This window comes from Pongo pygmaeus, chromosome 21, assembly GCF_028885625.2.
Source record: "Pongo pygmaeus isolate AG05252 chromosome 21, NHGRI_mPonPyg2-v2.0_pri, whole genome shotgun sequence".
In the NCBI taxonomy this organism is placed as follows: domain Eukaryota; kingdom Metazoa; phylum Chordata; class Mammalia; order Primates; family Hominidae; genus Pongo; species Pongo pygmaeus.
Genome location: NC_072394.2, coordinates 31,775,294 through 31,796,759, shown reverse-complemented (window position 1 = coordinate 31,796,759; position 21,466 = coordinate 31,775,294). Strand labels below are relative to the sequence as shown.

The following is a 21,466-nucleotide window of genomic DNA, read 5'->3' as shown; positions in this document are numbered from 1 at the left end:
CCCAAGTAAGCTGGCTCCGGAGCCCACTGCCCACCCTGAGCACTCCTATGTCATACAGGAAGCATGGAGCTGGGGAAAGACCCATTTGATTTTTGGGGGCAACAGGCTGAGTGGAGGGGCTGCACAATTTGTCAAGAGCCCTGAATGATGGCCTTGAAGCCAATCAGCAGGTATGATTCTCAAACCACAGGCACAGTTGGGCCAGATGTGGCCATTTCTTTCCTTTAAATCTTCACTGCTCAAAGTGCAGTCCAGGGACCAGCAGCTTCAACCTCACCTGGAAGTTTACCAGAAATGCAGAATCTTGGCCTCACTACAAACCTACTAAGTCAGAATCTGCATTTAACAAGAATAAAGTTTGAGAAGCCCCAAATTACTTAAATTCATCTGGTCTGTGAATGTATCCCATGGGGGTGACGTGAAGCAAGCCCAACCTTGGTCATTCTTGGGGCTCTCTCCTCTCTAGAGCCTGCTCAGATCCAGGGTCTTAGAGAGTCTCTGGACATTTGAGGTGGCTTCCAGGAATCTGTCCACACTGCTTGCCTGCAGCTCCTCGGCTCCTAATCCCGCAGTGGCTCCCACCTGGTTCTGAGTAAAAGCTGAAGGCCTCACCTTGGCCTGCAACGGCCCAACAGACTGGGCCCTGCTTCCTCTCTAACCTCATCTCCCGCCTCACTCCTGGCTAGTTTCCCGTTGCCTGGCTGCCCAGCTGCCCTTGAACTTGTCATCCCAGGGTCTTCCCGGTGTCTTTGCACTGGCCGTTCTTTCACCTGGTGTTCCTATGGCTCTCCTTCACACTTTCCTTAGGAAACTCCACTCCCTGAGTGAGACTGCCACTGCATAGAATAGCATCCCCTCCCCCTAACTCATGCGTTTATCTTTCCATCTCCCCCACTAGAATGTGAATGCCTTGAGTGCAGGAACTGTGACTATCTCATTTCCAGCATCCAGCTGAGCCCTTGGCCATAGTAGGTGCTCAATAAATATCTGTTGGCTGATGGAAGCCGTGCCCATTGTCCCATCCTAAGGGACCCCCATCTCAGTCACTCTGTGGGGCTGTGGGGTCTTCCGTGAGGGCAGAGGCCTTGAGACACAGGTATGGCTACCTGGAGCCACCATGAGCCTGCCCTGGAGGCCTTGTCCCCTCCCCAATCCTGCTGGGGTGGGGGCAGCACCCCCTGTCAGCCTGACCCCCTCCAGCTTCTCCAGTGTGCTTACCCCCAACCTCTCCCAGTCTTTCCTGGGAATCTCTTTGGTTTTAGACTTTACTAAAGACTAAGGGGCCTTCATTTTTCAGCGTAAATCCCCCCAGCACCTGTTTACTAAGCCCAACTATTTGCTTGAAGCTGAAGAGAAGAAACATAAAGAGGACAAATAGACTAATATCTTCTAACTTGGCCTGTCACGCCTACAGGCCGTGAGAGCTCAGGCCACCCATTTCCCTCTCTGCGCCTCACTCTCCTCATCTACTCCCAGAGATTCATGGGGATAGTTACCACCTTTTTTGCTGAAGAGGGAATGAGACACAGTGAGAAAGAGAACTATAATGGTGGAATTTTAAGTATGAACCAGCCCAGGGTAGGCACTGGGGCAGCAGGGTGTGAGTTGGTAGTAAGGAGGGGGACTAAGGGATTTGCTATCAAAAGATCTGGGTTTATGGCCTTTCTGTGCCACTAAGCCAATATGTTGGTCAGGTAGAGCCTCTGTTTACTCACCTGTACAATAGGTATGGCACGGCTGTGAGGCTCCCATCAGGTACAGTCCAAAGGGCTCTGGGAGACTTTCCAATCCACTTCCCTCCTTGCTCCAGCAGCAGTGGCAGCATGAAGGCTGTTGTGGCCAACTGCTACCCAGAGGGCATGGTCCCAATCAGAAGCTGCAGCAGCAGAGAAAGTGGTATGTGTCGTTTAGGCTTTCCCTGAGAGCCAAACCAGTTCCTGCCCAGGGATGGACACTTCCTCTCTCGGGTACAGGAATGAGGCCAACTAGAGTCTTGGCTTCCCTGCCCAGGAAAGCAGCCGGGAGTTCAGCGAGGACCCCTGTTCCTTCAGGAAACCCAGGCCAAGCCAGGCCCACAGGGTGGCGGAGCCTGAGCCCCTGGATCCAGCTGCCAGTGCCCTCATGGACAGAGCTGCATCCTGCTTCCTGTTTCCTGCTTCCTGCTCCTTCTTTCACTCTATCAGTAGTTTTTGCCTGAGGCCCTACTCTGTGTGGGCTCAGCTCCAGGTGCTAGGGAACAAAGGCAAAGAGCTCGCATGGAGCTCAAAGATCGGTGGGAGAGAGCCACGCAACCAATCAAATGTATAACATTGATATGCTGTCAACAAATGGAAATGCTATCAAAAAAATAAAGTGGAGTAGGGAATAGGAAGTGATGGGACAGTTTTAGCTGAGTGGTCAGGACATGCTTCTCTGCAGAGGTGACATTTGAGCATAGACCCTAAGGAAGAGTCAGGGGCAAACTAGGCAGCTAGCTGGGGAAGAGGGTTCTTGGCACAGGGAACAGCCCGTGCAAAGGCCCTGAGGTAGGCACCTGCTGGGCATGTTCAAGGAATACTGAGATGGTGAATTAACTGGAGTGGAGTGAGCAAGGGGGAGAGTGTGGGGAGACCGGGTCAGTGAAGCAGGGGATCACAGGGGGGGACCTTTTGAGCTGCATTGAGAACTTCAGGTTTTACTCCAAAAGAAGGAATGGAAGGCCATTGAGAGGCTTTTATTGAAGAAGCAACAAGGTGGGGAGTCCAGGAAGTAGGGAGCTAGTGAGGAAGTGACTGCACTAATCCAGGTGAGAAATGAAGGTGCTGGGACCAGAGTGTGATGCAGGTGGGAAGGAGTGGTTGGATTCTGGGTTTATTTTGAAGGTAGAGCCAAGACGATTGGCTGGCAGGGAAGGAAGAGAAAGAGATAAGTCAAGGAGGGCACCAAGGTATTTTGCCTGAGAAACTGCGTGAACAGAATGAGATGGAGCAGGCAACAAACATCATTCTCAGCTGCCATGCGTTGGTGCATATTTTCTCTGTCTCTGTCTCTCTCTGTCTCTGTCTCTTGCTCTCCTCTTTATGCATTAATGCTGCCCTCACCTATTTTCAGATGAGAAAACTGAGGCTGAGACCCACTCGAGATCACACACATAGTGAGGGGCAGCGCCTGGAATTGCATGCATATCTCTTAGCCACTGAGCTATATTGTCCCATCAGAACTGGAGTTAGGGTCATCTGTTCATTCCTTATTTCATCCACCAGATCCTTGTGTCTAGGACCTTTTAGCAGGCCCGGTGCTGGGCACCTGAGAAGGACCTGGAAATCATCAGGACCTGGAAATCATCAAGCCAGCACCTCAGTAGTGATGGAAACCCAGAGAGGGCACTGTGGGGCATCCCAAGCTCATCCTAAGCAAGTAGAAGTCAGAATGTGCACATGTCGGGAGCAGGGGATAGGGAATGAGAGCTCCTGGATTCAAAGCCTGGCTTTGGAGCTCTCACGGTGTGGGCTCTTGGACAAGCTCCTTAAGTTCTCTGTGCCTCAGTTTTCTCATCTGTGAAATGGGGATAAGAATTGTGTCCATGTAAGATAATCACAGGGAGGCATCATGAGATAATGCGCTGAAACCCTTCAGGCCTGGGGCTTAACACATACTCCTATGTTTAACTGTGATTAGTACTATTAGGCAGAGTCAGCACTGAAACCCAGGTCTCTCAGTGATGGCTGAGGCAATCAGCTCTCTGCCCCTGCAACACCACCAGTACAGGGACGCCCACCCAGAGGTGTTTTGGGGGAGGGCTTGGCTCAGCTCAGCACAGCTGGGCTCGGCTCTGGGTGGAGCCAGATCCCTAGAGCCTGAGAACAGTGTTTAGGGCCCGACAGTGTGGTCCCACCCCTGATGGGCTCCTGTGAGCTGCCTGCCTGCCGAGTTGCTCAATCGCTGACTTCCCCAGGAAAGCACTAATTACAGCAAAGCTCCCCTGGGCCCTGGCTTGGTGATCTGTCACAGCCCCTAGGCTTCAGAGCACTGGCTACAGTCTCTACAGCAAGCGCTGTTCTGCCCTCTGCCTTCACCCTAAGGGGAGGACGGAAACCAGAGTGACGGACAGACTAACCAACAGGGAAACTGGGGCCGGGCTTACAAAGGAGTCTCACCTTGGCTTGAATGGCAGTCTATTCAGCGGTTCTCAAAGTGTGATCCCTGAATCAGTAGCCTCAGCATCACCTGGGACCTTGTTAGAAATGCAAATTTTCAGACCTTACCTAAGACCTACTGAATCAGACACTCCATGGCTAGGACCCTGGAATCAGTGTTTTAACAATCCCTCCAGGGGCTGTTGGTATCAGCTCACGTTGTAGAACCAAAGCTCTGATTCCTGTGCAGCTGTGGTTGGAGGGAGGCCTGTGGAGAGGTGATAATGAAGTGGGACGGATTGAAGCACAGGCTCATAGAGACCCACCTTCAAATCCAGGCTGTGCCAATTCCTTACCCTGAGATTGGATCATGAGCAGAGCACTTCATTTATTATTATTTTTACTTTTTTATTATTATTATTTTAGAGATAGAGTCTCGCTCTGTTGCCCAGGCTGGAGTGCAGTGGAGCAATCATAGGTCACTGCAGCCTGGAACTCCTGGGCTCAAGCAATCCTCCCACCTCTGCCTCCCAAAGTGCTGGGATTACAGGTGTAAGCCACCATGCCCAGCCCAGTTTTTAAATTTAATACATATTTATTGACAACCTACTGTTTACTGTTGAAGACCCTGGAGCTACAGCTCTGGGACAAAACAATGGCAGTGGCCAACACTTAACCTATATTAACTCATTTAACCCTTACAAGAAACCTTTCAGGTAAGGTCCTATCATTACCCCAAAGGAAGCACAGATCATCAAAATAACTTGCCCCACGGGGCTAGTCTGAGAGCCCACTGGAGTGCAAGCCACTAGGATAAACTGACCTGGAGCTAGTTAGGGAGACAGACAAAATGCAATGGAGACACACAATATTAGCAGGTCGTGATGCATGCTATGAAGATAAAATAGGGAACAGGGTAGGGCATATTGGGCAGGGGTGGGGGTGACTACTTTAACAGGGTGGTCTGGCAAGGCCTCTCAAGGAGGTGGCGTGTGAGCAGAGGCCTCCTGAAGTCTCAGCTGCCTCATCTGTAAAATGAGGGAATGATTAGCTCACCCCCCCAGGTGTGGTATGAATGTCACAAGTCTGTAAAGCATAGTAGATGCCGAACAGATGGGAATTGTTATTGTTTGGAAAACTGAGTTCAAATCCTGACTGGTTTGGCCACCCAGACAGAGGGGCTGTTGTGAGCCTTGGAGATTACCCTTACTCTGTAAGGGCCGGAGGACATAGCAGGGACTCCGTAAGGTCACGCCCATCTCCCATCCCCCCAACTCCACTTGCTCTCCAGCCTGGTGAGCAGCAACTCTTGGGGCAGTTGGTTCCCTGGTCCAGGCTGCCCAGGAGTCCACGCTGTTTTTATTTTTATTGTTCTGGCTCCACAGCTGAGACCTCTAACTCCAAATGGCTCTTCTTGCCCAGAAAAATAGGTCGTTGGCAGCTTCAGCCTCCTGGCAGGCCTGCCTGCTGACGCCAGCCCAGGGTTACGGGAAGTGGGGAGCAGAGCGCGGGCAGGGCTGGAACCAGGTGAAGCTGGGCTGTGCAGGTGCCAGCGTGCTCCACAGGGTGGCCCTGGTCAAATCGTGTTCTGTCTCTCGGTGTGTTTCCTCACCTCTGGGAACCCCACGGAGTTGCTGAGGCTTCAGTCAGATAATGTATCTCAAAGGGCCTAGAACACGCAACGGTGTCATCCACCCCCCTGCAAAGGCCAAACTCCAGATAGGTCCTGCCATGCCATCATGGCTGCTTTCACATCCGTGTCACTACTGACCCCTCGTATCAGAGTTTGTTATCCCTATTTCACAGATGAAAAGACTGAGGCTCAAAATTTTTTTTTGCCCAAGTTGCATAAGTCAAATTGGCAAAATCTTGGCTTCCAAGCCCCTGATCCTCTCCTCATGCCCATTTGTCTTCTTCCCTTGACAACAGGGAAGGAATGTGATCTGACTTCTGTGCAAGGATTCCTCGGGCTGCTGAGTGAGGAATCGACAGAAGGCACAAGGTGGAAATAGGGCGCCCAGGTGAGAGCAGTGGAGGCTCAGACGAGGGCGGAAGCAGCGGAGGTGCTGAGAAGTGGTTTGGCTCTGGTTGTGATGAGAAGGCCCAGCAGGCAGGATTTGCTGACAGATTGTGCCCTCTAGGAGTAAGAGGAAGAGTCAAGCAGCAAATGCAGGGATGCAACCCATCTCACCTCCTCCGTGAGACCTTCCTTGATCCGTTTTCAAAATTGCAATCTATCCCTCTCATCAGCACTCCTGGGCCTCTTCCCTGGCTAATTCCCCCCACCCTGTGGCACCTATCCCATTTGACAAACTAAATAATTTACTTATCGGTTCGTTTCCTCCCACTAGAATGTCAGCTCCTTGAGGGCAGGGATTTTTGTTTTCCAACTGTTGCATTCTCAGTGCCTGGAACCTAGCAGATGCTTAATAAATATTGTTGAGTGCATGAATGAACATGTGTGAAGGCAGTTAGATTTTAATGCAGGGCAGCCCAGACCTCCTGCTGTGCGGGTGGCTGATTCATGTCAATTATCTGCCATAATCTCTCTGTGTGGCCTCAGACAAGTTGCCCCTCACATCAGTTTACCCATGGCCCGTGGGTCTCAATGGCTTCTCAGCCTTGAGGTTGGCCAAGGATGATTTTTATGTGGACAGAGAACAAGGGTCAGGGCCCCCTCCTGGGGGAGAGGTGAGGGAAGCCCTGCTGAGCGCCCTTGCCAAAGGTGCTATATATAAATAGCAGGTGGTTCAATTATTATCCTTCCCTAATCCCCAGTTTCCTAATCCCCGGGCAGGTTTGTGAGTGTGTGTGTCCTGGGGAACGGTGAACAGCAGAGCCTTCTGGAAGTCCAGGGCAGGAGGCTGCCTCTTCTCTGACTTCATCAGCAGCCCCCATCTCCACTCTCACCCCAGATGGAGTCTGGTGACAGATTTTCCCAGGAGCCTCCCTGGTTACCTTCATGGTCTAGACCCGATGTGTCCTGAAGAGTTGGAGACCTTCCCTGCCCCCACATCAGATACCAGGATAACCCCAGAACAATCTCCTTTCTCATTGGTGCCCAATTCCACGCTCCTCTCTCTCCAGTCCACCCTATGCTTGCAGAGTGGCCTTTTAGACACACAAATCAGACATGGCCCTCCCGTGCTGAAAACCCTCTAGTGGTCTCCCAACTGCAGAATAAACGCAGGCTGTTTACTCAGGTCTTGGAGACCATCCCACCCTCCCCAGTCCTGCATACTGCGCTTTCTCTCCTCCAGCCTAGCCACCTGAGGCCTTCCCCTCCTTGCGCTGGGCCCTCTTCCTGGAACACCTTTCTCCCCAAATCTTCGCCTTGCTGACCCTACTTGTGATTCAGCAACCCATGTCTCAGGGAGGTTGCCCCCTTATCTAAATACGCTCACCCCTCTCCTTCTCTAAGTTCAATCTTCCATTCTTCATTAATTATTTCTACTTGTCCACTTATCTGTCTCCCCTAGTAGAATATAAATTCCTCATGGACAGGGACCTTGTGCTCTCCCACACCCAAAGAAATGAAAATTCCCTTGCACTTCAAATGCTGCCCAGAACCCTGTGGGTTCTCAAGGACTGTTGTCAAACACTTCACTTATTTATCAAATGCTTATGTTGCACTTGGTATGTGCTAGGCTCTTTTTAACATGTCTTACAAATATTAACTCATCAAATCCTCACAATTGAGACTCACGCTGGCCTCGTCTCAGATGAAGCAGCTGAGGCAAAGAAGAGGTAAGGTACTTTCCAGTCCACCCAGCTCATAACAGTAGCCAGGGGATTTGAACCCTGGGAGTTCAGCCCATGTTCTCAAGTGTGGCACCTTCCCTGCCCCCCTGCACAACAGCAGGACCAGGCCTTTAACCAGGAGGCTTGGGGCAGGAGGGGAGGCAATGGTGTTACTTTGCATAGGTCTTTAACCTGGGAATCAGGAATTCAAATCTTGTTTCTACCCCAAGCTTTGCTGTGTGGCCTTAAGCAAACCTATTCCCTCTCTGGGTCTCAACTGTCTGTCCATTAACAGGGCTGGGCCTTCTCTCACCTTGTGTCATTCCTATCCTCTTAACTACCACTGTGTGAAGCAAAATTCTCTCCCATTAGCAGTGGGTCTTGAACTTGTGTTCCTCCCACAGTGCGGAGCCTTCTTCTGCCAGGTGACCACGACACTGGCACTCCCCATCACTGACCTGGCTGCTACAGGAACGGCGTTCCCTCCAGGAAAACCGGGGTTCTGTCCTCTCCAACTCCAGGCCTCTGGCCCCGGCTCCCCTTCCCCACATCTTCCTCAGGGCTTGTCCTTCTCCTGGAACCCAGGCCTTCAGGGCCCCGCTCTCCCACACACGCCCCGGCCTGGGCCTCCCCACCCCCTCAATCCGCCCTCCACCACCGAGACACCTGGCCAGGGGGCTTCCACCTCCCTGGGAAGGCCCCGACCCTTCCCCTCTGGTTCCGCGCCACAGCCCCCTTCTCGCTCCCTCTCCTCCCCGCGCCTCTTCCAGGCGGCACCGAAGTCCTTCCTACACACACGCTATTTTTGTACCATCACTCTCTTCTTCCTCTCCCCTTCCCCCTGCGTTCACTTACTTCCTTCTTTTCCTTCACCTCGGCCCGGCTCTGAAAGGATCGGGCCCCTCCGGCCCGCACCCACCCCCAAGAGGGGGCTTCAGCTTTGGGGCTCAGAGGCACGACCTCTTGGGGAGGGTTAAAAGGCAGACACCTCCCCACCCCCGCGCCTCCACTCCCCGACTCCTTCGCCGCCTCCAGCCTCTCGCCAGTGGGAAGAGGGGAGTAGCCGCGCGGCCGGAATCCGGAGGCGAGGGGAGGTCGGCCGCAACTTCCCCAGTCCACCTTAAGAGGACGATGTAGCCAGCTCGCAGCGCTGACCTTAGAAAAACAAGTTTGCGCAAAGTGGAGCGGGGACCTGGCCTCTGGGCAGCCCCGGCGGCGCTTCTAGTGCCTTCCAGCCCTCGCGGGCGGCGCAGGTCCGAGCCTGGCAGGGACGGGGAGGGGCAGAGCGGGACCGGTCGGGGCTGGGGACCAGCCGCGCGGGCTTCTGAACTGGCACATTGTCGGAGCCGGAGGCTCGTCTAGTCCCGAGCCCCAGCGGGCTGCGGCGGCTCGCGGGGCCGCCTTCCCGGGACAGCAGCCGGGGGCCCGCGCGGGGGTGCCGGGGCCCGGGCGCCGGCGCGGGGGGCGACGCTGCCCTCCCCGGCCGGGCGCGCAGCTTGCAGCCCTCCCCGGCCGGGCGCGCAGCTCGCAGCCCTCGCTCCCTCCCAAGGGTCGCGCTGCTAGCGGGCGCTTGCTCGCAGAGAAGGTGCCGGCCGGGCCGGAGCCCCGAAGCCTCCCCGGGCGGCGGGAAGACGGGAGGAGGGGGAAGGGAAGGAGGGAGGGGGCCGGGCTGCCGGGAGGGCGGGGGCAGCGGCCGGGACTGCGGGCCGGGAGCGAGCCCAGCCGCCCGCGCCGTGTGGAGCCCGGGCGGGGCAGGTGGGCAGCGGCGGGGGCGGCTCCGCGCGGCCGGGCTCGGCCGTGCTGCCCCTCGCCCCTGCTCGCGCGGTCCTCTCTCCCGCGCAGTCTGTCTCGATCTGCGCGCCGCCTCGCTCGCTCGCTCGCTCGCTCTCCCCCTCTTTCTCCCCCTCTCGCCTCTCTGTGTCTCTGGCTCTCTGCCTGGCTCCCTTGGGTCTGTTTCTCTCTCCTGCCGCCTCTCTCTGGCCGCCCCTGGCTTTATTTCTCGCGCGCTTGGGGTCTCTCCCAGTCTCCGTCTCTCGATTTCTCCTGGGGGGCGGGGAGGGGGGGGTCTCCAAAAACCGCGGCGGCGGCGGCGGCCGCTCCTAAGCCGCTCCAGGCGCCCGTTCCGGAGTCGGGGGGAGGCCCAGCCGGGAGGGGGGAAGGGGGGGAGCCTTAGTCATTTCCCCGCTCCAGCCTGCTCCCGCCCGAGCGCGCACTCACGGCCGCTCTCCCTCCTCGCTCCGCAGCCGCGGCCCATGGAGCCCGCCGGCCCGGCCCCCGGCCGCCTCGGGCCGCTGCTCTGCCTGCTGCTCGCCGCGTCCTGCGCCTGGTCAGGTAAGCACCCCCCGCTCCCCACCGCTGCACTCCCCAAACTGCGGGCTCAGGCCTCTCAGACTGACACTGGGACCCATTCGGCTAATGCCGAGCAGTAATAGGGGGAGAGACGCCTGTAACCGGGGTTATGGATGTAGAAACTGAGGCCCAGAGAGGGCCAGCGACATGCCCAAGGTCACACAGCCAAGGGTAGAACCCAAGTCTCTTCTATGAGAGTTTGTCTCTGTGGACTCTGACTCTGTGCACTGTGCTGGGCACTGAGACAAAAGAGCTGAGTTGCTTCACTCAGCCCCTGCCCAGTCCAGTGGGGAAGGCTGACTGACAGTGGCTTTCAGAGCAGGGCCGTCCGGCTTCCCCAGAATCTCTCCCCATGGACATACGACTTTCCACATGTTTGACTTCAGGGTGTGAGGGGAGGAGGTGAGGGCAGAGGTCTTCCCAATGCTGCCTGGAATGGAACAGAGACAAGCTGTTGCAATTAGGGAAGAGTGAGCCCTCCCTCTGGTGCGCAGAGTAAACCAGTGTTAGTGTGTGCCTGGGAGAGAGGGAACAGGGAGGCCGCGGTAACCCCAGAGCGAGCTGCTGCGAGCAACAGATCCTTATGTAAAAACACGGTGGATTGTCCCTGTGGTTGCCAAAGCCTCTCCCTGGTGGTCTTGTTCCTTGAGGCGCTCCCAGCTCCCACTTCCTCCTGCCTTCCCCGAGCTTCCAGGCAGCTCCCTGCAGTTAGGTGCTCCGCGGGGATGTTACCTGTGGCTCTGAGCATGTCTTTCTGTTGGCCTACATCAAACACCTGGCTGTCGCCGGCAGGCGGGCTCTGAAGGCTACTGTGCATGTTCACCAAAGGGTGAGGTCACCATTCAGGAGTCCTGCTTCTTAAATGGGTTTTGCAAAACCATGGGTCTCCTGGGAGGGCACTGGATGGGGGGCGGGGGGAGCAGAGAAATGGCATTAAGGGAGTTGGGAGGGAGAGAAGAATGGGGATCTTGTTTTTTGTCGTCTTGAAACTGTGTTGTAGGCAGGGGGGTCTCTCTGTACCTCCCACCCTTGAGGAGGGAGGTAAAGATGAGCTCAGTGTCCAACACCCCCTTTTGCGTTTAACTAGAGGTGGTAACCATCTGATAGCAGGGAGAAAGGGAGAACTAGCAAAGAGTGGGTGGAAGGAGAAGTAGGGGGGTAGACAGCTGCTTCTCTCTGCCTTGCAGTTTCCCCTGAAACCCAGGAATTCACATAGGTATCACCCCACCCCACCCCACCCCACCCTCCACCCCCAGTTCTTTTCAGTTATAGTTGGGTCCTGGCTGGGCTGAAGGGAGCACTGATACAGTTCACATCTCTCCAGTGAGTGGCATCTCCTATCTGCTCCTTCCTGCCTGAGCCAGCCATTTGTACCCTGCAAAAGTCCGAGTTCCTGCCCTGCCATCCTTCCTGGCGTGGAAATGCACAAGCGTCACTCACAAGTGCTTAATTTTCCTGAAGCAGGGAACTGGGCCCGAGTTAATTTCTAGATATCTATTCCAGACCCTTCTCCGACCAGGAGCCTGTGGTTCAGTCCCTGGCAAATGAGCAGTGACGCTGATTAGCAAGTGTTCAGATGGGCAGCCTGCTTTTCCTGGGGCACTGGCTGGGAACACCAACACCTTTCTTATGAGCACATCTCCCCCTTTTGCCTATAAAAACAATCTATAAAATGGTAAAGATTGGGCCATAAAACTTCCGTTCCAATCCATTCAGCATCAATAGCCTGAAAAAGTGGGAGCAGCAGAGGGGCCAAGATTAGCGTTGAAATAAATAAATCTTAGGAGGTAAGAATGAATTTCTTGGTCGAAGGTGGTGGGAAAGGGATGGGGTGCGACCATCATAGCTCAAGCCTCCCATCATCCTTCAGTCTGTGTTCTTCGGGGTCCTGGTCACACCATGGGCCTGGGCAGGGAAGTCACCTGGTTTGGCTGAAGGATGGGGCCTCAGGCCCCTCCCCCTATTGCTCCAGACATGGAATTTGCAACAAAGAAGTAGAGAGACAGGATATGAGGGGTAGGAAGGTACAAGGAGGCAGTTGTCCAATTTTCTAAGAAAATGGATTTGTTCGAGTGAGAAACTAAAATGTCAGGTTTAGGAAGGCGGCTTTGGATTGAATGACTACTAGTGTCTCAGGCAGAACTGTCAGCCTGGGAGGTGTCACATGATTCCTGTGTCTTCACATGATCACTGTTTTGAGGGGGGGGTGGGGCCAATCATGTGAATTATCTTGGGTGGGGGAGGCAAGAGAAGAAGTTTCTAAAGATTGCTTTTAGCACAAATGCTGCCAAAGGGAAATTCTAAAAAGATCCCAGTGAAGTCACCAACCTATGTTTTTGGACCCAATGTGAGGCCTGTTTCCTAAAACAACTGCACTGAGGGAGATTCTGAGGCTGGGAGAAGGGCAAGGGACTGGAGCCTGGGGACACCTGGCACCTGATTTTGTGTCAGCAGGGCCTGACGCTGAACCCGCAGCATGCCTGCTTGGCCCCAGCTAGGCCTTGAGACCTCTGAGTCGCCCCCCAGGCCGACCTCAGATAAACTCCCATTCATTTCTTCTCTCTGGCCTGGAGGAGGCCAAGCCAAGTTGCAGTTCAGGCTCTGGGGAGCAGCGGGGCCCCCCAGTGAACCTCTGACTCTTTGGTAGAGGGTGGCACTCTGGGGGCTCCTCTGTACTTTCCTAAATGGTAAAGTTAATCTCACTTCCTCTTTCGTAAGAAGAGAAAACGGGGCGGGAGTGCTTTGGCTCAACATGCTCAGGCTGTTGGAAGTTCCTTTAAAGCCATAGTTTTCTCTGAGTACTTTCTGGCCTTTACCAACCCTTCGGAAACTCACGGTAATTCATGTCTGTACTTGCAGTCATGCAGCACCTATGAAGTGCTGGTGTGAACCATGTGTTGAGAGAAGGGAGGAAAACCAACGTTCATTAAATAGTTAATGGCGTTCCAGGTTGGATGCTGCTTCTGCATCGTCTCATTCGCAAGACATGAATTGGCTCTTATCCCCATTTTGCAGATGCAGAAAATCGAGTCCCAAACTGGGGAAGTAACTTATAAGTGATAGAGAGGAGCCAGGATTTTGGATGCTGGCCTTCCTGCTGGGTGGCTTCTAGGGAAGAAGTTCAATGACTTAATCAGGATGATTTAGTCCAAGCTGGAGAGGGAGTGAGAGAGGCCCCTCTCTGGGCTTGGGTGGAGGATTGTGGAAGAGTTCTTTCTCTGGGCAGAAGGTTTTGATGAAGTCACAGGCATTTCTCTGAAAGCCTACTGAGAGTGGAAATACTGACAGCCCCTTGGTCCTCACCAGTAACAACACATGAGGGGTGATGTGGCTCCTGTAAGAGCCCCCCATCTGGGCTGCTGAGCTCTGGAGCCCCCAGAGCTGGAATATTCCTCCCTGCATCTTCCTGGTGCCCTTTGCGACAGATGGAGAGGGGGTGTGCGAGAGGAAGGGAGTCTAAAAGTGTTGTACGGATCCCACACGCGCTCGCTTGCTGCTTCCAATGGCTCCGTGCGACAGGTTATTTTCTTATTTGTAGTCTTGGACTGACGGAAGGTTTCCCCCATCTCTCTCTCTCTTTTTAAATGTGCTCAGATTTCTGGCCTGTCAACACAACTCAGATCATGTCACTCCCCAGCTCAAAACTGTTGAGTGGGTCCAAGTTTTATTTAAAAAAAAAAAAAAAAAAAAAAAACACACAAAGCTGCCATGAGGCCTGGGCTTCCTCCCTGCCAGGCCTGATTTCCAGCCACATGTTTTCCAACAAGCTGACCTGTTGAGATGCTACAGGATAACCAGGCTTCCTCCCTGCAGACCAGAGCTTTGCTGGCTACTCAGCCACACGAGCACCCCAAAGACCCTGAGAAGCCCTGCATTGTAGAAGCCCGAGCTGGGTCACATTTACTCCAGTGTTCCCTGAACATGTGAACAAGAGGCGTTTGATTTGTACAATGCCCATTAGCATGCGGCCTCTCTCTGTTTGGTAAATGGTTTTCTACAGATCCATGCCCTCAGCTGAACTCTGAGCTCTGTGCCTCGGCCCGTGCTGTTCCTGCTATCAGAAATGCCCTCCCTGTACCTCCTTGTCTTCCCATGTCTGAATCCTACTCATCCTTCGAGGTTCAAGTTAATGTGCCTCCTGGGGGGAGGTCAGAGGAGCCTCTCCACGCAGACACACAACCTAGCCTAGTGCTAAGATGGTGCTAAGACCCCTGGGTGTTGATCTGAGCCCTGCTGCTGACTTGGACAATTTGCAGAAATCTGTGTCTCATTTTGCTCATCTGTAAAAGAGGAATGGTATTAACCACTCTATTGCAAGGATTAAGTTAATTAATGCGTGTGTAATGCTGGAAGCCATGCCTTGTATGTAGTAAGCACTCAACACATATTAACCAGTGTTGTAATTAGCATGGCTTTATTCTGGTTTGATTCCTCATTTATAACATTGGGACGGATTTTCATAAAGCATCTAACGCGGTTGCTTACACATAGGGGGTACTTAAAAAACAGCAAAGGCTGTTCAGTGAACAAATGTCCTTCAGCTTGATATTTTCCTTGTAGCTTTTTTTTTTTTTTTTTTTTTTGAGATGGAGTTTTGCTCTTGTTGCCCAGGCTGGAGTGCAGTGGCGTGATCTCGGCTCACCGCAGCCTCCGCCTCCTGGGTTCAAGCGATTCTCCAGCCTCAGCCTCCCGAGTAGCTGGAATTACAGGGATGCACCACCATGCCCGGCTAATTTTGTATTTTTAGTAGAGACAAGGTTTCTCCATGTTGGTCAGGCTGGTCTCGAACTCCCGACCCCAGGTGATCCACCTGCCAAAGTGCCGGGATTACAGGCTGAGCCACCGCACCACCCAGCTGTCCTTGTAGCTTTTATGCTGCTGGGGGATGGACAAGTTGAGTAGAAACCCAGGCTAGAGTGATTTAATTGCCTGTTACTAGGGACTGAGTGCTGTGGGCACAGCCTACCTCTAGGTGTCTCTGTCTGGATCCACAGGTCTGCAGTTGTGGATTCCTGGACCTGCAAAGCCGTAGGGGGCCTGAGAGAGCCCTCTGTGCTTTCATCCAGTGCCTTATTGTGCGGCCAGAAGAACAGAGAGAAAAAAACTGGCCGGGCCCACGCAGGAGATCCATGGCAAGGCCCGGCTGGAACGCCAAGCCTCCTATGGTCCAGGCCAAGGCTTTTAAAAACTGGGCTGTGCTGGAACTTTCCACTGTTTCAGCCAGAAATCTGACAGGATCCCGAATTCCGTGGGAAAACACTAAAGTAATACTAATAGGAACCATCTGGGTTCTCTGCTTCCTGGGCTCAGCACTTGGTGTGTGTGACCCTGGTGGTACTCACAGCCACATGGTGATGCGCATCGTTATCTTCGGACCCGTTCGATCTGTGAGGAAACTGAGGCTCTGAATGGTGAAGCAGCTTGCCCAAGGCCACACAGTAAGCGCCAGATTTGGATAACCACTGTCAGCCTAATCACAGAGCCTATGTGGTTAACTGTTGTGCCATTCCTTAGCCGTCACTGAGGCTTGCTTGACAGGTAAGGAAACTGAGGCCCCATTGTGCTGGCACCCTGCTCCCTTAGTGCTCCTCTCGTTTTTGTTTTTGGTTTTTTTCCTTTCTTTTTTTTTTTTTTGAGACGGAGTCTTGCTCCGTCGCCCAGGCTGGAGTGGAGTGGTGCGATCTCAGCTCACTGCAGCCTCTGCCTCCTGGGTCCAAGCAATTCTCCTATTTCAACCTCCCCAGTAGCTAGGACTACAGGCGCACACCACCACGCCCAGCTAAATTTTGTGTTTTTAGTAGAGACTGGGTTTCACCATATTGATCAGGCTGGTCTCGAACTCCTGACCTCAGGTGATCCGCCTGCCTCGGCCTCCGAAAGTGTTGGGATTACAGGCGTGAGCCACCGCACCTGGCCTCCTCTCATATTTCTATCAGTGCACCTTCCTACGAGGTGGGGGCAGTGTGTGTCCCCAAGGTGTGTCCCTGTCCCCATACTAGAGAAGGAAGCATCTGTTTTCACAGCTGAAACTGCTTTCCTGTTAACTGCTGGTGTTCCTGGGGTGGGTATTCTGATGAAGCCCTCCACAAGATGGATTTTCCCTGCCAGGTGTCTTGCCAGGCCCTCAGTCCAGAGAGATGCAAAACAGCTGAGGTGGAAGTCGGAAATGCTGCAGAATTGGTTCTTTGTGTCTGTAAGATTTCCTGGCACATTCGTTCGGGGGCGCAGGGTGTTAGATGGCTGCAGATTAGTGCCAAGAGCCCAAGGAGATCAGGTGCTCGGATCAGGAGGGAGATTGGAAGCCGGGAGTGAGCGATGGGCCTCCCAGCCAGGAGGGACGGCTGGAGCAGGTGGGCGGTGATACCAGCGCCGTTTCTACAGCTCCATTCTTCAGGCCGACCGTCGGTGTTCTCCAGAAATGGAAGCCCGTGGTGGAAGGAAATACTAGGTACACGATGTGCTCGGCACAGGCTGAGCCTTGAACATGTGTTAGCTCTTCCTTATCTTTTTATTTTGGAAAATTTCAAACATATGCAAAATGAGAAGGAATGATGTAATGAGCCTCAGCTTTGACACTGATCAACTCTCTACCATGCTTGTCCCCTGCCCCCATTTTTGCTAGGAAGAGGAGAATCGGGGAGTATATAAAACGAGTGCTAAACATGGGGTATCATTTCACCCACCGATATTCTCTCCACATCCCTTCATGTGAGCTGTTGTCTGACCCTCACCACGAGCCAAACAGTATGGCCCTTCATCCCCACTTTACAGATAAGGAAACTGAGGCTTCCCAAGGCCAAGTGGGGCTCATCCTTAGGCCACACAGCCAGTGAGAGGTAAAGCCAGGCTCCACTCCTCACTTTACCCTTAACCACTTTGCAGTCATTATTAGGGTCATTTTAATTGTAAATATTCATTCAACAAATATTTTTGAGCACCTACTATGTGCCAGGGATGGCTCTGGGTGCTTGGAGGATACACATGTGAACAAGACAGACAAAAACACCTGCTCTCGTGCAGCAGACATTCTAGTGAGGAAGAAAAAAACACACCCAAGTAAACAAATGATGACAGGTAGCTGGGGAGAAAGCAGGAGGAGGGAAGGGAGAAGGTTAGTCAGGACAGAGGGAGGGCCGCTCTAAGGAGCAGAGGCCTCAAGAAAATGGAGAAGTAAGGCCAGGCGCGGTGGCTCACACCTATAATCCCAGCACTTTGGGAGGCTGAGGTGGGCAGATCACCTGAGATCAGGAGTTTGAGACCAGCCTGGCCAACATGGCAAAACCCCATCTCCACTAAAAATACAAAAATTAGCTGGGCATGGTGGTGTGTGCCTGTAATCCCAGCTACTCTGGAGGCTGTGGCAGGAGAATGGCTTGACCCCGGGAGGCAGAGGTAGCAGTGAGCCGAGATTGCACCACTGCACTGCAGCCTGGGTGACATAGCAAGACTCTTGTCTCAAAAAAAAAAAAAAAAGAAAGAAAAGAAAATGAAGGAGTAGCCACGGGGGATAGCAGGAAAAGAGCCCTCCATGTGGGAGGAATGGCAGGTGCAAAGGCCCTGAGGCAGGAATGAGCTTGTATGTTCCAGGAATTGCAAAGAGGCCAGTGGAGCTGGAGTGAAAGGAAAAGAGGTGGGGGAGTGAGCAGAGGTCAGGGCTAGACCAGCAGGATCTGGCTCATTGAGCACCTAACATGGAGCATGTCTGGCTTGTGAGAGGACCATTATGCATTCTCTCATTTAATTCTCACCACAGTTCTGTAAGATGGGAAATACCATTAACCCATTGGACAGATGAAGAAACTGAGACTCAGAGAGGTAAATTGACTTGCCTAAGGTCACACAGCTTTTATGTGCAGAACTAGGATTTAGGCCCCTGAATGCTGCAGCATCCCCATTGCTGCTTTCCACGGCCACCCTTGCCCCCTTCAGGCTCTTCACCCATAGCAGCTGGAGTGAATCAAGTCATCTTTGGTTCTGCTGGAAACCTTTTTCGGTTTCCAGCATGGCATTTCTGGACCATGTCTGTCTCTTCATCCTCACCTCTTACCACTCTTCTTCCTTCTTGGGCTTCAGCCTTGGCAGCCTCCTTTCTGGCCCTTCACCAGCTTCTTTCCCACCCCAGGGCCTTTGCACTGGCTGTCTCTTCTATGGGAGCATCTTCCTTGGTCTTTGCTTCCTTTGGGTCTCAGCTGCCACCTCCCTTCCTTGGATGCTGTCCCAACCACCCCATTCCAAAAGAGGTTCTCGCTTGTGATTCTCTATCACTGGGCCAAATCTGCCTATTGCCTAGTGCTCCTAGCCATTTCTATATTAATTCATTTCATTATTTCAGCCCTGTCTCCCCCACTAGGATATAAGCTGCACGAGAGATGGGCTATGTCTCTTACTCACTGTTGGGCCTCCCAGGACCTCAGCACAGGGCCTGACACACAGTAGGTGGGTTAATAGATATTGATTGAATGAAAGAACAAGGTGGGTACTAAAATCCCCCTTTTAAAGAAGAGGCTTGGAGTTATGAGGTTGTACAAGCAAAGCTTATTCCCTAACTACCACAGTCCCCCCTCTGCAGCCAGGGCCAGGGTCATACCACAATTCCCTGCCCATCAAGCTGTCATGAAGAGCCCTAAGATATCAGGAAGCACAAAGATATCAATGCCAGGAGGGATAGGAGGAGGCAGTCAAGAAACCCCAGAATTTGTACTTAAAATTCTGGCTACACAAACTGCTTGCCCCACTTTAGACACCATGATGAATGATCAGGTGCTGCAAACCGTGAAACATGACGTAATTAGTGCTGCACTCTTGGCTGGGGGTTGGCTTGGAGGCCCCACCTCGAGGTTAGCCTCCCCTAGAGGGTCACTGCATGAGGCAGTCTGGTGCGGGGTGGGGGTTAGAACAGAGGGAGGTGGAATCAGACCACTCGGCAGCCCTGTGACCATGGCCAAATGGTTGTACTTCCCAAAGCTTCACATCTGGTCCTCCGTGAATTGGGGGTGGTGACAGCCCTGTCTTACTGGGTTCCTGCAGAGGTTCCATGAGGCCTGTCTTGCTCTGGGCAGCGTCGACGCTTATTAGCTATTGCTACTGCTGTTATGTGATGATCATCATTTTATGGTTTGGGAATTTTAAAAGCTCCATCTTTTGCCAGTGGGGAGACCTGAAACCCACTCCTTGGCCCCCTCAGCCTCAGTTTCCCCTTCTGTGACCGGGAGGCTTGGCTCGGCTCCTCTCTTGCAGGTCCCTTCCAGCCCTGATGCTCGCTCCAGCCTGCATATCCTCCTGGCCCTTTGTCCTGATGACTCCACAGACTCCTCTGGCAGGAGAGGCCATGGAGGGGCTTCTGCTTTGGGGCACATTCCTGAATTGGAGTCCAGCATGTGCCGCTTACTGGCTGTGTGCTCTGGGGCAGGTGTCTTCCCAGCTCTGAGCCTCCATTTCCCCATCTGCAAAATGGAACCGCTAACACTGTTTCCTCCCAAATGGGTGACTGTTGAGGGTTAAGGAATTAAGAGCCGTGGAAAGTGCTTTTGCAAGCTGCAAAATGCTCTATAAAAGGAATCAGTGAATAGTGTCAGCTTGGGGAAAAATCCCGTCAGTCCGGAGACTGTCTGCTGCCGGCAGTGTGCTGAAACCCTGGCAAATGTCGTTTAATAAATGCGTGTTGCTTTTAAGAGGGCCTTTATCTCAGCTGGGAAAATGTGTGCACATCCTTGGCAACCCGAGAATCCAGAAGCCTGAACTAGAGGGGACCTGTCACAGGGAGAAGCGATCACATGGGGTGGCTCCAGGCTCCAGTGTTGGAATCCCACCTCTGCCACTTACCTGCCTCTCCAGGCTCTGCTTCCTCATCTGTAGGAGGGGACAGTGACAATAGCACCTGCCACTCTGGGCTAGGATGTCCTGAGGGCTAAATGAAGGCTTCTGGTTATCTGGCCTAACCCATGCATTGCCCCCATGAAAGTGTGGCTGTGCAGCACCAGGGCCTGTCTCAGGGCAATGGTTGGGGCCTGGAGATTGGGAGGACCTCCCAACCTCAGCCTCTCCAGGCCTTACTCCAGGCCTCAGTTTCTTCCTCTGCAAAATGAGGAGGAAGAAACGTCCTTAGGTTGTCAAGGCACCAAGCCTAGTAGATGTCAATGTCCTCTACCTGCTCTCTCAGCCGCTGCTGGTCCCCCAAAGCCTGTTAATTCTAAAGGATATTTACACAGATTTGCTGTTCTTTTCCTGCCACTTTGCAAACAGGGTCACACTGCAAGCATCGCTTCATCACCTCCAGGTTCCATCTGAACCTGGTAAATGCTCCATAGGGCTCCCAGCGCTGCCTGTCCCCACTGCCTCCTTGCCAGCAGTGTGCTCAGCCTGCTTATAGGTCCATGCCAGAGGGGCCTCATGCATGCATCGAGGCAGAGCTGGTTCTGCCTCGGAGAGGATCCTGAGCCTCTCAGGCTTAAGGACGTGGTCATCTGTCGCTCCCTTCATCTTTAGACACCCATCTGCATGGTGACAGCTGCTCTGCATTGAGTACTTTGTGCCAGGCACGCTAGCCCGTTTCATCCTCAAAACAACCCTAGTATTGTTATCATCATCATCAGACCCATTCTACAGATAAAGAGCCAGAGGTCCAGAGGGGGCGAGACATTTCCTGGAGTCTCATGGGTAGCAGAGTTGGAATCCAAATCAAAACATACTTTCAACCAGTGCCAGGCACTGCTCCAACCCTGGGGAAGAAAACTCAGTTCCTGCTCTCGAAGGACTTATAAGTGAGTCTATGACAGGGAGATGAGCACTTTTAAAAAATTAACAAAGAAATGCGTAGTTTTTTGAGTGAGGATGATATATCGAACAATTAAGCAGAGCCAGGGACATTGAGGTGGATAGTATCTTGGACAGAATGGCCAAGGAAGGCCTCTCAGATAGGCCTGAAGGAGGGGAGGCAGCCAGGCATGTAGATATCTAGGGATGAGAGTGCCAGGCAGAGGCAATGGTGAGTGCAAAGGCCATGTGGTGAGTGGAGAATCTGGCACAATTGGGGAAAAGCAAGGCTGCAGGCCCCTGGGGCCACTGTAAAAATTCTGGGTTTCACTCTGAGTGCAGTGGGGGCTGTGGGAGGGTTTTGCACAAAGGAGGAATGTCACCTGACTTAGGTTTTAGAGGCTTCTCTGGCTGCTGGGGGAATGTGGCTGGTAGAGAGGTGAGGCAGAGGCAGGGAGGTCAGCGTGGAGGTTCAGTCAGGGTGGTAAGAGGTCAGGGTCTGGCCATGT

At 53.2% G+C, this 21,466-nt stretch overlaps 2 protein-coding genes across 9 annotated transcripts in view; one reads left to right on the top strand and one right to left on the bottom strand.

Moving 5' to 3' along the window:
• Window positions 1-10,110, bottom strand: part of LOC129021594 (serine/arginine repetitive matrix protein 1-like) — a 33,701-nt gene extending 23,591 nt beyond the window's left edge. The window contains exons 1-3 of the mRNA XM_063659088.1: window positions 10,074-10,110; window positions 8,712-9,899; window positions 1,716-1,876 (exon numbers count right to left, since the gene is read on the bottom strand). Of these exons, the coding sequence (XP_063515158.1) occupies window positions 9,013-9,899; window positions 10,074-10,110 (924 nt within the window). The 3' untranslated portion in view covers window positions 1,716-1,876; window positions 8,712-9,012. The remainder of the gene's footprint in view (window positions 1-1,715; window positions 1,877-8,711; window positions 9,900-10,073) is intronic.
• The window catches only part of LOC129021593 (tyrosine-protein phosphatase non-receptor type substrate 1), a 45,841-nt gene continuing 33,267 nt past the window's right edge, over window positions 8,893-21,466 (top strand). For 2 of the 8 annotated variants that reach the window (XM_063659238.1, XM_054467154.2), the window contains exons 1-2: window positions 9,733-9,804; window positions 10,100-10,187. In XM_063659238.1, coding sequence (XP_063515308.1) covers window positions 10,109-10,187 — 79 coding nt within the window. In that variant the 5' untranslated portion in view covers window positions 9,733-9,804; window positions 10,100-10,108. Of the gene's footprint in view, window positions 9,110-9,307; window positions 9,442-9,555; window positions 9,612-9,732; window positions 9,805-10,099; window positions 10,188-21,466 lie in introns of those variants that run through there. The other 6 variants (XM_054467157.2, XM_054467152.2, XM_054467159.2 and 3 more) reach the window with 6 other exon arrangements.